Consider the following 16,410-nt stretch of genomic DNA (forward strand, 5'->3'; position numbering starts at 1 on the left):
TGCAGAACGAACTTTGAAAACAAGGCATCTTGCATAAGCTTTTGACAAAACCCTGCTGATAAAGATAAAATTCAACAAAAATGTTTCTCATATTAATGAGGATAGAAAGCTAAAGGTCTTTTCTGTATTAAAAAGAAGGAAAGAGCTGTCATGACAAAGCAACATCAGGAGGACAGTTACAGAGCTGGGAAATAAAGGACAACATTTTCTGTCCTTATACTGCTTTATAAGAAGTATTACTGTTCCAAAGCAGGCTTAGGTTAACCTTAAGTCTCTACCATGACAGGTCTGGCACAAATTCAGAGAGAAGCTTCTGCCTTTCAGTAAGCCTCCCTCCTATCTTACTTCAGATGCATCCTCTAAAAATATCACCTCCAGTATCTATCTGTCCAAACGACAACCCACTCCTTACCTTATCGGCACACATTGACACTTTAATGTCCTGCTGGGAGATCTCAAAGTGTCGTATATTGAAGACATAGTTTCCAGCCAGCTTTAAAATGTCAGCTGAGATGTATTCTAAGACAGCCACAATATACAGAGAGACATGGTAATCTACTTTATAACCTAGAACCTCCTGCAAATTGAAAACAAGGGGGAAAATGCTGTTTATTCAAAAAATTCATATGGAGTGACAGTACATTTGGGTATCTACTGAAATTGATCTTGTCTGTGTCAGTGATTTACAGCAATGGAATAGCAAGGACAAAGGACATCAAACAGCCTCAAAGGAAATGCTTGCAAACACTTTCTTGTGTTATTTTGCCATATACTGACCAGATGAAAAGCTACAGAACTTACAACAAACCTTCCCCTAAAAATGACAGGCCTAAAAACAGGGTTTGTTCAAGGAAGGGACTTCACTGGAAACAGTCTTGTGCTTAAATTTTAGCCTACATCTATGGTTAATGTGGACTGTAGCCCGAATCTGGGTTCTTCTAAAAAGAGCACACTTCATTTTGAATTGGTTTTGATGGAAATGTCTGCACAGGAAAAAACAAAACCAAAACACAAACAGGATGAATGTTACACCTTCTTCTTGTGATGCATGGTCCATGTTTCACATAGCATGCAACACGCAATCTCGTATCTCTGACAGGACCATAACAACTAAGTTCATGCTAGCATCATTCTTACCATTTCTGGATGCATCTTCTTACAAAACAGGTTCTATATCTACATCCACACACTTCTAATGCAGACTTCACAAAAGCAAGCCAGTGTTGTCTGGACAGGTCTTGGTAAATGCTGTTTTCTTTCCTAACTTCTCTTCCCATCTCATTACTGTCACAAACTGAGAAGTTGGACGTAAGAGCACAGGGACTATGCCTGAAAGAGTGCTTTGATTTCTGCTTATGCTTGAGTAACGTTTTCTCAATGCAGCTGGAACCTCTGCTCAATAATGCCACCACTGGAGAAAAGCATTTTTTAAGCTATGAACCACAAGCAAAATAAACAGAAAAAGAAATACCAAAGAAAAAGCAACGTTTGAATCGGCTTGAATCAATTGATTCAGCACAGATCTGAAAATGATTCAGCACTCAGAGTACTGTTTTATCATGGGCACAATATGAACAAATGCTTATTGTGTGACACTAAATCTTGGCTGGGAGTAAGGAGCTTTACACCTGTTATAACTGATGTGACATCTGAAAACTGAGATGGCCACTCTCCTCAAAACCCACCAATGATAAAGTCAGTAATTGGTCCTTTTTTTACACCTTTGCAGATCTGGGGATTTCAAAAGCAAGGTATCAGTGACTTTTAACAGTAAGGACATTGATACATATCTTAGTTGACAGTATACAGGGAATGGTGTCTAAATGTTCTCTCTTCTATTTTGGCTTCTGCAGCATTTTGAAACAAATGAAGCATCAAAACAGAGCTACTGAAATAGGCAAGGTATTGGAGTTTTGGTTTTATTTATGTTAAAAACTAACTAGTCATATTTCAAAGTAGAGTAACACGTTAACAAACCAATGTGTAGAACATGAATTCAGGGATCTAGATTTATTACACACTATAATGTATTTGTCCCGTTTTATGGTGACTATTTACTCTTTCCACCAGTACAAGAAACTTACCTAATTTCACACAAATTAAAGAAATATCTAAAGGTTACGCTGGAGGGCAATAATACAGCTGGGGTTGTGTGGTGGGCAGAAGCAGCAGTCATCAGGTTGTTGCTTTAAGTACCTTTAATAATGGGTGTATTTTGTCCACAGGTAGCAGGAGAGGGTTTCTTCTTTTTCGTTTCTCTATAGCAGACTGCGCATCAGCAATCGCCCACTTGTCTATCGGGTGAGGAAATGTCTTTTGAACACGCTCCTGTCCAAACATAAGGAACACAATTAGATTAACCACAATAATCAAAGAGAAGTTAAAAAACAAAACAACAAATTACTTCCCCTGCAGTATAGCCAATTATCCTCCTCCTCAGAGCTTGCAACATGTTTTCCTAAGTATTCTCTCCTTCTTACCCAACTCAGCTTCACTCCTTGCAGTAACCCCAAACTTCCCTTCCCTAAGCACAAAGAACAAGAGCTGCAAGAAACCTCAGCGGAGACCAGAAGCCCAAAATACAAACAACACGAGGAAGTACTAAACAGCTCCCAATCTAAATGAAGAAAGCAAGTTTTTATTGTTCCTATTTTGTAAAAGACCAGAACGTAACTTGCCCTGTATCAGATGAAGTTTATGGCAGAAGTGAAAAGCAAGTGCAGATACGAGTTCATGATTCATTACGGAGGCTGGCTGGAGCACTTTGGACTCCACAAGCCCACACAGGAACAGCTTCCCTGCTGCATGGCCAGACACAGCGGCTGCAGTTTACAGCCCACAATACCGCAGTAAACTGCATGCAATTTCCATTTTTATATAGGTTCGCACTTCCCCACCTGCTACAGGAACAGGTGAGATGACCCCCACAACAGAACAAACTGTTTTGGGCAGCAGTCCCACGCTAAACACGTGCAAAACCTCGCTCCTGCTTTCCACAGAGCTCTCCGGGCTTCCTGCTGCAGCAGCAGCCCCTGAGAGCTGAGGAACGAAACGCGGCGAGAACAAGTCTAAACTCAGCGCTGATTACTGCTTCTTAAGGGACTGAGGAAAAACAGATTTATTAAGTTAAACAGCTATTGCATAACGAGCACAGAAGAAAAGTGAGTTGTCTTCCAGGACACTGCAACTGCCACGGCTCCATGATAGGTTAGCTACAGAATGAATCGAGAAAGATGGTGAAATTTATGCCTCCCTTTAAGAAAAAGATTTTTGCGTGTATTCTGACATTTCACAGGAGGCCTGAGGTCTTCCTAGCGGCAGCTTTTTAGTACCTGCACTTGGCCTTTCCATGTTCAGCTGTGCCAGCCGCCTGTGCCAGGCAAACGCGCTGGGACCTTTCTGGGACAGCAGCCTGAAGCTGCAGGCTGGTTGTACCAAGTGAACTTTCCTTGAGATGCTACCAGGAGATCACGAGTAAAATGTGGAATTCAGATGTCCTTCAACGAATAACAAGGATCACGTGCACGAGGACTTCACTGGTTGCCAGCACTTTGTTGGGAACAATCTGAAGGGCTTTTACTATTTATAAAACATTTATGATTTGAGATTTTAGATCCTGCAAATACTTACGTTTAACATTATGCTCCGATAGTTCCCTTAACTCCAGGCTGTTATGTAAATAGCCGCATGATAAACTTTAGAGATCATAGCTCTCATGTTTTCTCCCAACAGCTAAAAACAGCCGAGGAGCAGAGCCAAAAGCCTTCACTTGGGGCTCTCAGATGCCTGCTGGCAGTGCAACCTCACCAACAAACCTTGACATTGAATTGAATTCTACTTCCCCTGCTCTGGAAGAGTCTGAATCTATTGATCAACAGAATAATAAAGTTTTGGGGAATGTGTTACTGCTGTTTAAACAGAACTCTGTAAGTTAAATAACTGTTCTATTGCCAAGTGCAACAATGTTTTATTGACCACAGCTTTAAAATGCCAGGTATATTTAAAATACAATAGACAGGATTTAGTGTCTGCTGTGATGTTCATATGCACAACTTGGAGAGCTGTCAGAAGACTGGGTGGATGGTGTGCAGCTTTGTACACAGTTATTTGTGGAGCAATTACACGACCTTACAAAAAACTATTAATTCATTATGTACACAGGGTATTTTATCATCTCATGACTCAGAAGCACAAAATCATGGATTTAGTGGGCAAAATAATCAGTGCTATCTCAAATTGTCCTGCGCACGGAAAGATTTAACAGCTGGGAACTGGAGAAAGAACATGGGATTTCTCAACTTCACATCTAAAGTTCAAATCCAGACTCAAGGTAGTAACAATCCTGCGAGCTATTAGAGGACTATTAAATTTTACTTTTATTTTGTCGTACTGTAATCTTTATGCATCGGTATTACAAAATACATTAATCAGAAACCACAATTAATAATTAATGAATCAACTCAACGTTGAATAAAGGGTGATTATTGCATCTAATAAAAATCCGAATCTCCTCAGGCAATTATTTTGTAAACATTTATTTATTTATTTTCCAGGATGAACACCGAGAATGGTAGATGAGGACTTCTCTTTGTTTCAGGCTGAAAACCCTGGACATATAGATTGCTGGAAAAGTAATACTCTGCAAAGCTATAATGGATCACAGCTCCATGAAAGCACTTTCTCCCTCCAGACTGTATACTGAGGCGTACTCCATTAAAGCTCTCATTTTCTAACTGATGACACAAAAGCAGACAGCTGCAATAATACAAGAGCCTCAGTGAGTTCAATAAAGTTCCAGGAACATCCAACTCTATTCCCTCAGCTGCACGATCCAGGCCTAACAACGGTAACCTTTCATTACAACATTTATTTTTTTCCATATATTAATGTCAAAGAGCAGGAAAAAAATCACAACCTCCTTTCAGTCTCACATCCAAGGTGCATTCAAGCAGCAGGAAAATCTTTCAGAACGTTCTGCATTTACAAAAACAATGCTGAAAGCATAAAACTCCACCGATTCTAACTCCATCAATTCAGAAATGGAATTTTCAATTAAACACACTAAGAAATTTGAATGCTATATAATCTTTTAGATAAGCAGTGTTACCAAGCTCTACTCTTCAGACTCATCTTGCTTTAGCTCCGACCTGCACTGGTCAGAATCTCTTTGTTTCTCCCTCGGTTTCCCAGTATCCAGCCTTACCTCCACATCTTGGACAGTCCGTGGCTGAGCAATGCATAGCTTGTTTAGCAGCTGAAGTATCAACTCTTCAATGTAGTAGAGGGAATCTTCCTTTGCTGAAAGGTTTGGGTGAACCTGTTGCTGAACCTGTCCAAAAGAATTTAAAAAAATAAGCCTTTTTTTCATTCAGAAGCTGCACAGAAGGATGAATCGTAGTGAAAGCAGAGTACCCCTGGCTTGTCCTGCTGCAAATGTGCATGCTTCCAGTAATTCCCCCCAAGTTTTCCCGGGCTGTTAAGATGACAATTCCTACTGATGCAACGTTGGTGCCTCTATTCCATTTAAATCTGTTTAGCCTTTATGGCCAGGAAGAAATTTTAAGCCCAGGCAGATTTCTGCTAAAGATGCACTGCAAACCAGCCCTGTAAGTAAGTCCACAGTTACTCAGTCACAGAATGAGTAAGAAACAATTATTCCTAACCCTACCAATGAGTACTGGGTGATTTGTGAACAGAGGAGGAGCATGGACAGGAAAAGACTTAACAAGCAAGGAAACCAGGGAAGGAGCTAACTGGGTTGACAGGGAGCTGAACTAAGGCACTCTTAAAACCTGTGGCAATAAAAAGCCATGGCCACAACGCTGGGTAAGGGCTGCAACAGCTCTCTGAGATGCCTGAGAAAGGGAAAATGAACTAGAAAATGAACTGAAATGGACATGAAACATTGTCTGAGGCATGAGAAAGAGATATGAAATACCTGCAGCAAGGAGGGAGACCTTACAGCAAAACCCTACACCCTTGGGAGTTAGCCTATACACTCAGCTTTCCCTGGCAGTATCTCAGTCAGGAAAGTGCTAAATCCATCTTTAACTACAGCCAAAAGATTCCTAAATGCAATCCAGGGAAATTCCCTACTTTCCCCAAAACAAATTATATGTTAATCACTTCAAAAAAGGAATCGTACATACCCACACCGCCATTACTCTGTCCGTGGTTTCAAGCACAAGACAAAATGTTTTGGTAGTTTCTCAGGAGAAGACATCTTGGGGTCAACCTCTGCTCCTCTGAAACCCATCCCTCCATAGACCATGGGCGAGTCCACAAACGGAGGGGCTCAGGGGGCTTCCTCCAAGTTAAGCAACTAAGCATTTCACAGCAGTACGCTCAGGGCACTCAGTTTGCAGCCTGAAGGTCTCAGGGACGGGTAGCACAGATGGGGAGGACATCTCAGGGGAGCAGAGGGAAACAACAAAAATGTGAAGGCTGCCCTGGTGCTGTAACGGAGCTGATAATCAAGGTGATGTGCTGTGGTGGTGTAAAGGATGGCCGAATGTGTGGGCTCCTGTGCAATGCCCTGGGAAATTTGCCCGGCCAGGTAATAAGGCATGCTTCTAGGGCTCGGTTCTGCCCTGGCACCCTTCCTCCAAAACCACAAGTGAAGACTTGCATTACCGAGGCAGCTGTGAGCTGAGAGCAGGGAGCACAGCCGCTGCTTCCAGTGCAGCCACCCAGTTCTGTCACAGCTGTATGGACCTCCAGGCATCATTTATTTTTCTGCACCTCAACTACGAATAGTTTTTGGCTTCATTTAGCTGTTGTGCAGCTGAACACAAGATCTGATACTACTGAAAGAAAATAATAAACGCAAAAAAGCCCAAAGCACCCTGAAAACACTCGCTGCACGCTGCGGGTTTTCAGTAATCCAGGAACATTTCACGTTCTTCCTGCACACGAGTTGAACTCACAAAACAATGGAAAACCAGGAAATCAGGCGAAGGTCCTGCCACGCATCCCTCTGCAGAGCGTTACCACGGCAGAAGCACTGGCTACGTCTCTGGGAAATAAGCAGAAATGACATTTTCCACACAATAACCCTCGAAGATGCTCCACGGAAATGACAAGAAGAGGAGCTGGAAGATGAGGAAGGGAAGCTGGGCTCCCTGAAGAGCAGAAGGAAAACTTCCCATGCTGACCGCAGCCAGCCTCCTCCTCTCTGAAGGGGCACTCGTCTTCAAAATGCAAGCTGGTGCCACGAGGAAAATGACTTGGCTTCAGTTGGTGAGTCTGAACATAACGATTTGATCATGAGACACGGGCAAACCAAAGAGACAGCTCGTGAATCCGTGCACCAGCCATGCAAATCAGAGGCTGCTGCCTCAAAACAGAACTGATTTTTACGGAATTCATCTAAAACCTGAGTGAAAGAAGTGAAAAAATAAGGAGAGGATGTTTGATAAAGCACTGAACATAGGGAAAAAAGCAGGAAGAATTACTGGGGGTGGATTTCTTACAGAAGGTACGTTCACTGATTTCAGGTCCAGGCTGAAATACCTGAGCATGCTGCGTTAGCTGGCCTGGAACAATGCACCAGAGCTAACAATTTGGATTGAACTTGGAACTGCTTCCTTTAAGGGGGCAAAACTCTTAAAAGCAGGCGTTGCACTAACCAGCGAGAACCCCGCTGCAAGAAATCTGAGCAGAAGCTATCAGGGAAACAAGATTCTTTTTAACCCATTTTCTCTCTGAAACGATCCAAGCAGAAACTTTGAGGTCACTAAAGAGGGAGCTGAAGATCAGCGGGACCAGGTTTATTTTGCTGTCGTTCCTTTATGATTATTCCCTACTGAGCTGCTCCAAGGAACGGAGCCGAAGCACCAGGTAGGAGCCCTGTAAGCGTGGCATTTAAACACGGCCCTAAGGCCTTTCTGGGGAACATGCCCCTATTTTAGGTGGGAGCTCCCACACAGTTCCTTCCCTCGCTCCTCCTCTTCACCTTTCCCTACCCCTCCACCCCCCACCTCTTGCATATTTGATGATAATCCAGCCTTCACGGGTAAACTGAGATCCTACCCCTCGCTTCCAGCCAGCTCCTGCACCATGCCACGACAGCTTGCAGAGGAAACAGCAGCCCCAGAGATGAAGTCAGGCTCAAAACTCCTTCTCGGTGAGATTTTAATAATCCCTACAGCCCCTCGGGAAGAAGTGTGTTAAGACAAGGACGAAAGCTTTTCAAGGAGACAACCAGCAGCATCAGGACTAGAAACAAACTGATCTTACTTTTTAGGACCACTACAGGGGCAGCAAGCTGAATTTTGACCCACGGGAGCTCTGGCCTGAAGTCTGAATCTCAGTGATATCGGGACTTGGAGAAATTCTGAAGTGCTGAGTATTAAAGCAAGGGCCAAAATGTTGCACCTGAAACTGCAAAAAGCTGAGGAAAAGATATGAGTCAAAACTGCAACTTCTTTTTAGCCTGTACTACAGAGACAAACCTGCAGTTTGCTGCCTAAATATATTTTTACATAATGCACTTATTTTGGTAGTAAAGCTACCAAAACACATTCCGAAAGCTCCACTTGTTCCACAGAAAGAACACGTGCAAACCAAGAGGTTGTTCTTAAAAAACAAAACAGAAAAACAACCCACCCCAGGACACGCGTACCGAGTCTGTAGGCAGCACAGCGCACCAAAGCCGTACGCTGTCATCTTCCTGAAATACCAGATGACGACGTCCCACTCCTCTACCTATACTCAAAACAAACCTACAGTTTCAGAAGGCAAAACTCCAGCATGAATAGAAATTTCAGAACAAGAAGTCTCTAAAAAGTGCCACCACAAAAACCGTTAGCACGATTCTGATGCTTCTAAGCCCACTGCACTACCAGGATGGTTTCATAAATTGCACATTAAAGTTGTAAACTATTTGTAACAGGCACTGCTCGCTCCCCGTGTCCCACAGTGACTGATTTCAACTTCGGAATGATTTATATTTCACTTGCCTCGTCCAAACACAGCGATACCAGATCAGAGGACATGTAAGACTTCGCAAGGCCATTTGTTTACTCGAGGAACGTAGCGTATACGTTTGGGAGCAAGAAAAATAATTAGTGCATAGAAGTTCAATGTTTACTGTCATGCACTGGTTACAGCCTTGCCAGCACTTGTCAGTATTTCTGTGCGCTGTGTCCAAGGTGATGAAAACACCTCCCAGCCAAGGAAAGGAGCTCTGGGCCTGCCTTGTACCAGGATGTTGAAAGCTAGCTAGAAGAAAAAAGGAATCTTACAAATGTTTCTTTTTAGGTTGGGTTTTTGTTCCTTCTCATCTTGTCTACTGATAACACTGAGCATTAAAAGCAGAAAACAGCTGCTCTGAAGGTGTTTTTAAACCCTTAGTCAGGGTGATTTACCATCACTCGCCAGGGGAAGAGGGGAACCAGCTTCGAGGCCTCTGCTGCTCTTAATTACTGAAAAACGACAGCACCAACACTCCCAATTTCCAGGTGTAATCGCAGGCATTTAGAAAGAAACCCAAAGATTTTGAGACTTGAAGAGACATGCCAAATAAAAATGCAATATCGACTTTTTAAAGCTAACTGTGCTGCTTCCTAACCCCGTGCCCAGCACAGCAGTCCCCAGACCGCCCGTGTCTCTCACACCTGATTCTAACAGCTGCTGCCAGAGGCACAGCTCGAAGCAGGCTCCTGAGCAGGGCAGGACTGAACAGACGGCAGCATTTCAGCTTTTTCACTGCAATTCGAAATGTTTGCTGTTACCAAAACGAGGCATCTGCTGCGTTTGAGTCCAGAGCTCAGCATCTGCCCACAACCCACCCCTGCCCGCAGCACAGAGGTATTTCCTCCGGCAGTTCTCCTGCTGGCACTTCCCTCTGCTCTGTCTGATCTCCTCCACACCCCACGTTTTGTTTCTGACATCTTCATGCTCGCTGCTTTTCCACCCTGGCACTCAACCTCCTTTCTCTACCTGACCGCGTCCTTACACACGGAGGGTCAAGCAGAAATTGAAACGTGCATGCTCGTACACACACCAACACTTGTATCTTAAAAACAGATGGAAAATTAAACACCTAGATTTTATCCACCCAGTTAAATGCCTTCTTTAAATCGAGATAAACCCCAAGTGAGCTAGGCACAGCCTCTGCCCCACGATATGGTAGGAAAACAGCAGAGCCAGTGCAAGACCGGTGTGCAGACACCTGTGATGCCAGGTCTGTGATGCCAGCTCTGTAACTCTCGCAGATATTCCAGGCACTGCTCCCCAAGCAGGGGCTGCTCCACTCCGCACCCTGCAGCTTTGCTTTGTGCCCTCCCCAGCACCAACAGCTCGCTCAGACCAAACCACGAACACACCTGCATTTTCATTCAGGTCTTTTGAAGGCTTATAAATGAGCAGCACGGGGCAGCAGAGCTCGGAGACAGCGGGGTGAGGTTTGAGATGGTATTTGAAGGTAAGAAAACTGCCACGGAGATATCACGAGAAAGGATAAATGGTGATAAAGGATAAATGGTGATAAACAAAGGAAAGGAAAAAAGAACAAAGCTTAAACCTGGAGATGGTGAAGACCAGCAGAGTCGTTTCTCTGAGAGCCACGCAGTCACTAAAATGCCATCCAAAAAGCACGCCAAGTGTCAGGAGGATGAAGAGGATGCAGAAACAGGAAAGCAAGCTGTGCTCTGAGCAGTGCTCGGTGTGTTTCTGACACGAGAAGCCCCTGCCCTCCAGGAACAGCAGCAGCTCACCAGGAAAGCCTGGCACAAACAGCCCCAGGTAATCACATAGGCAAACTGCAGGCTGGGCAGCTTCTGAGGACATCAAATAATGCTCACACTACGTGAAAAAATAAAGATGTGAAAAACTAAAGATACCAGACAAATATTGCACCTGGTGATGCACTCAGAATATGCGCAAAATCCATGAGGAGAGAGGAGAGGAGAAGATGCTGCTCAGCTGCTTTATTTGGGCTTCAGCATGCGGTGGGACACATGCAGGGATGAGGTTTCGAGGTTGCTTGGAGCTGTACGAGGCATGGAAAAGGTGCTGAGGGCAACTGTGGGGCAGTTCTGCTTTGGCTGGAGGGCTCAAAGGGCCAGGGGCTGAGCCCGGCTCCCCCAGCACGCGGTGCCCAAGGGACAAACGACCAAAGGTGAGGGGAGAAAGGCGCAAGGACGAGGTCGGGCACGCAGCAAGCAGCCTGGGGCTGGTCTGCTGGAGGAAGAGTTCCCCCATCCGCTGCCAAATACAAGGGCACTCTTCCTTCTACTCGTATGTGCCTCGGATCTACAGCTCCCTCCATCTGGTGCTGCTGCCTGAGAAGTTCTCCTACTGCTTTGTGCCAACTGCAAAACCCAGCGACGGGATTTCGGCTGAACGGTGCAACAGCAAGGAGAAAAAAGCATGAAAAAGAGGACCAGTCCCTTTGGTTCCTAATGTTATTTAGGATAACAAATACTGATGCAGCAACAAAAATCAGTCTGCTCACAAATAAGGGACCAAAAGCAACCTACAGAGATACCCAACCACTACCAGGGATACGAAAGGCCTGGAGCAATTAGCCCATTATTTAAGAAGGGCTTGGTGGCTAGCACTTCACAGGGACTCGGTGTTCCTTTCCGCACCTCCTCCATCCTCTTCTCCATTGTGAGCATGCCCTGCAGAACTGTCCAGGTGTGTGCATTTCACAGATAATTTCTATTTAAGCATCGCCATCACTGCCCTGGTTCCCCACTCTCCCACATGGAATGGTGCTGGGGCACTCATGTTTGCAGAAGTCCAGGTTTCAGAGCACAAATAATTATATTTATGAAGCTCAGTGACCTAACAGCCCTCAAAACCAAATATCCCTATTATTTTAAAGCATCGTAACATGGGAAGAGATATCGCTGTCGAAATTATAACGCATTAAATAATAGTGCCCTGAAATGGAATTATAAGGTGTTAAATAATGCTAACCCAAGGCGGCCTGACCCTGCGATGGAAAATGTGTGGTGAAGTGCACTTGGCAGGGAGGGAAGCAGGGCAGCCCCTGCAGGTACCCAAGCACGGATGGACACCCTGACCACGCTGCCTTGCACAAGAGCAGGGGCACCAGGCTCAGCTCCCCAGGGTTTCACAGCAGTGCGAAGCGCCGGAGCCCCGTAAACTCCAGAAAGGTCCTCAGCGAGGTCTTTTGTAGTTCTGAATGCAGCGCTTGCTAAGAATAAACCCTTTAGTCATGCTCTAGAAATCCGATGAGTGCTCCAGAGCAATGGTGGAATTGTTTTAGAACATGTAAGCAGTGCACAGAGCCCCGGTTACACGTGTAGCGCACGCAGCCGGGGGAGCGTTAATTGCTTAATGGTTTCTGGGTGTGCTGAGGGAGAGAATCAACACTACAAGGCCTGGGAGATGCTCCTGAATTTGATTTAGAGAAATTCAACAAACAAAGCAATTGACTACACAGCTCTTGTTTACAAAATGAGATTTTTAATTTGCCACTGGATTTGTAAAAGCATGCACAAATGCTAATGCGTGCTGGGAAAACAGTATTTTAGGGCAAATAAATCCCCGTGTACACGTCATTATGCATCCTTTTCAAAAAGGCCTATTATTTCTAAGGAGGCACCTGTTTCATCCTGAACACTTGCTCCAAATAACTGGAATAAAACTTTATTCCAGGTAGCAATTGAAGATGTCTGGCATTAATAAGTTTTCAATCCCAAAAAACTTTTACACAGTGCACGTCTGGTATATTAAAACTGATAATTTATAGGTTGGTGGCAGCTACATGCTCAGGTGTTACCACTCAGACTCACGCTTCATTGCTCAGGGTCCCCCAAAATCCCAGCCTAAAATTAACAGATCGGACATCAAAAGATTGGTAGCACCTTGGGAAGTCATTTCAGCTCTGGCCAGCTTCATCTGAAAGCCAGCTGACGACCAGCAAGAACAAGATTTGGCACCACATCTGTAGGAGGCAGCAGGGTTACAAAGCTGCAATGCCAACTTCAGACACGCGTGTCACAATTTGACATCTTTCTCCTCAAAGCCCATTGGGCTTTGAAAAAAAAAAAAAAAAAAACCGAACATACCCAAACACTCGAAAGCAAAAGCAAACCCCACGACCAAAACCAAACCACCCTAAACAACAAAAACCTGCGTGGAAAGGGAAAGAGCAAACCCTCGAGCATCGCCTTCTCCTCCAGCATCCTCCGGGCAGGGAATCTCCCCCAGGAGGGATCTCTGTCCCATGGGCTGTGGGGGGAGCAGGGAAGACCCCTGCAGAGCAGCAGCGATGCTGGTGCCCACCAGCACCAACCTGCCGAGGGTTTGGTGTGAACCCAGTGCTGGCAGGGAGCTCGAAACGTGCACAGTGCTGCTGCAGCAACATCCTGCAGGCTGCTGGAGGTATTTGACAGGCATCCCGACCCTTTAATTCCTCACGTCAGCTCCCAGGTTAAACAACTTCCCAAAGCTCAGCCCATAAACGTGTTTTTCTCACTACAAACTGCACTTCTAGGAACTATAACGCAAACAAGCAAAAAATCATTGTGTTTTTTTCTGAATCATTTACTTTGACAGCACTTCTATAACGAGTTCCATTATATTCACTTCCTACTTAGGTTTCCAGCACAGCAACAGATGAACATAAAATGCTTCAGAGTAAGGACGTGCTTGTAAATCTACCAGCTGGAAAAGAGTGAATACATTAAACTACTTGAAAAGATTCAACTTAACTACATTCTAAGGTACCAATGCTAGCGATATGATGATTTGAATGTAAAAGAACTAAAAAAGTAAACCAAAAAATCTGTTTTAATGATGTCCTGCTGTTTAACTTTATTTATTTTTTCTCCATAAGAAGAGTCCCACTGGTGGGCATGATTTGGCACTCTTTAGCATCTTAAGGATCTCTCCCTGCCTACATGCACGCAGAGCATTGTTCAAAAGACAGATTCTCACGCTAGTTCTTTAATATGTTAAAAAAAAGGTATTTCAACAGTTTATTTTTTCCATTTGTCAAGTCAGCTGTGTAGAATTAAATGCAAGTGCAAGAGTTTAAAAGTGTTTTGATAAGAAGCGACCTTAAAACTAGCTGAATGCAAAAAGAGCCAAGCTCCTCGAAGCAGGTTGTGGACTTAAAGTTCAAGCGGCAAGGAAATATTCCTGGTGTTGGTGAACTGTACTGACCCGTTATCCAGCCCCACTTCTTTCTCTATTTTAGGGCTAAGATTCCTCATACCTTAACACACAACGGAAAACAAAATCTTTCCTCTTTTTCTGTTCCCAGTTTCTCAAGAAGTGTTCATTTCAAAAAAAAAAAAAAAAAAAAAAAAAAGCCAAACAAAACAAATTTTCAGAAATGGGAAATAAAACGTTATCTCTGCCCCGGCAGCATCGGTTACTGTGATGAAAGAGCAGTTCAGAAGTTCAGCTAACTCCGATTCCAGGTATTTAACTAAAAAGCTTCTGGAGCTTTTAACGGGACTTTCAAATTTTCATCACAGAAGCATGCTGCTTGACAGGATTGTATCTAAACGGGCTGACGTGCAGATTTTTCAAACCTACACAGAATTACCTTGCAATAATTGAATACTGTAATAAGTTTGTAAGCACAGAAACTACCAGGCTGGGGCTTTATGCACACTGGGAGCTCCGTGCAAGTTTTCAGCGAGCCTGCAAATAACGGGAGCGCTCTCATCTCATTACCAAAGTGAAAGTGCAAGATGTAAACAAAACAATAACTCATGCATTTGCTAAAATAGCCCGGTTTAAAAAATCCCCAGCGCCGATATCAGGGCATTCCATCTTTTAAACAAAATTTTCAAACTGGCTTTCTCCCCGAAACTGGAACAATGACACGATTTTGTTTTGACTCACTGATACTGCCCGTCCATAGGCGAAATGCACGTTACGGTACGATTGCTTCACGCCAAAGGGTGGGTACTGCAGACAAGGAAACTTTCCCAGGAGGAAAAAGATTATCTATAAGCAATTACCAATTTTTACAAGCAGACACTGGTATCAAAATATCATTTTCCCTGCTTGGAAAGTAAGACCCTGCCCTATTTCTCCAAGTGAAATGTACAGAGAGAGAATCAGCCAGAGTGATGTTAATCCAGTGACTTTAACGTTTTTTGGTGTTGTATAGTAAAAATAAATATAAGGATGTAAAATCCTTTGGGCCAAGCTGATGGAGCCGGTGAGTGCCAGGGGCAGGCTTGGTGCTTCGTGTGGCAAAATCCCACCTCAGGACCCTTCAGGCAGGTGCCGAGCGGTTTTTTAGGCCAGCCAGCGGACTACTGGGCTGCATTTTAACACCCCTGCCCCTTCAGCAAATCCTGCTCCTTATTTTTGAGGGGGGCAGGCACCTCCCCAACCCCTACCCATCCCCTCAGCGATGGGCAGGGGCTGCCCAGCTCCACAAATCGCCTCATGAAGGGGAAAACCCCCCCGGGGCGAAGCTTCCCACAGCGGGTACCCCCCTCAGGGGGCATTTTTTCCTCACAAAACCGGGGGTTGCCCCCAGGAGCCTCCCCCTCACCCCCCCTCAGGGGGACACCGGCACCAAGCGGCTGAGGGCCGGGGGGGGGGGCTCGGGGCAGGTGTCGCCGGTGGCGGATCGGGACTGACCTTGCGCAGGGCGGGCACGAAGAGCCCCCGCCATTTCGGGCCGTTCTCCTCGCTGAAGAAGTCGTAGGGCTGCGGCGGCGGCTGCATGGCGCCCGCCGGCGGCTCCTCCGCATCGGGCCCGCCCGTCCCCACCGAGGAGGAGGAGGAGGAGGAGGAGGAAGAAGAAGAAGAAAAGAAGAAGAAAGGCGCCGCTCCTCAGCTCCGGGCCGCCGGCGGCTGGCCGCTCACCCCCCCGCCCCGGCGGCCATCACATCCGGCACGGGAGGGGCCGGGCCCGAAGCCGCTCGCCGGGCGCTGACGGGGCGGCGGCTGAGGCGCCCTGAGCCCCGCTCGCTGCGGGCCCGCTGCTGCCGCCGCCCTCCCTGCGCATGCGCCGCCGCCGCCATTTTGTGCCCCCCCCCCTCCTTCCCCGTCAGTAGCGGGCAGCCCCCAGGGGGCGGCCGGGCTGAGGGGGGAGAAGGGCGCCGCCATCCCGAAATCGCCTCAGGGATCAGGCGGCGCGGCTCTGGGGTTTTCTTCGTCCTCCAGGCTGTCCCCTCCGCTGTCTGAAGGCAGCATGTTTGGAGTTTTATGTGCGCCTCACGCCCTATGCACCCCTCATGGCTTATGTATCCTCACACCTTACATATCCCCCCCCCTTTTAGGGCTTATCTACAAAGTTATTCCAAAAGGGATTCATTAAATCAGAATTAAAAATGCATTTCTGCCTTGTTAGGGTAGATTTCCCGGAGGACTTGGTTGCCCGCTGTGGTACTGACAGCTCCCTTTGCTCTGTGGGCTCCCAGCCTTCCCGCTGCATCAGGACGGACAGGGAAATATTCA

At 45.8% G+C, this 16,410-nt stretch overlaps 1 protein-coding gene across 1 annotated transcript in view; it reads right to left on the reverse strand.

Annotated features, from left to right (window-relative positions):
* SOS2 (SOS Ras/Rho guanine nucleotide exchange factor 2) overlaps window positions 1–15,951 on the reverse strand; it is a 52,291-nt gene extending 36,340 nt beyond the window's left edge. The window contains exons 1-4 of the mRNA XM_068682229.1: window positions 15,589–15,951; window positions 5,204–5,329; window positions 2,197–2,328; window positions 413–577 (exon numbers count right to left, since the gene is read on the reverse strand). Coding sequence (XP_068538330.1) covers window positions 413–577; window positions 2,197–2,328; window positions 5,204–5,329; window positions 15,589–15,675 — 510 coding nt within the window. The 5' untranslated portion in view covers window positions 15,676–15,951. The remainder of the gene's footprint in view (window positions 1–412; window positions 578–2,196; window positions 2,329–5,203; window positions 5,330–15,588) is intronic.
* Window positions 15,952–16,410: the final 459 nt, after the last annotated feature.

The sequence above is a fragment of the Anas acuta genome, chromosome 5, assembly GCF_963932015.1.
Source record: "Anas acuta chromosome 5, bAnaAcu1.1, whole genome shotgun sequence".
NCBI lineage: Eukaryota > Metazoa > Chordata > Aves > Anseriformes > Anatidae > Anas > Anas acuta.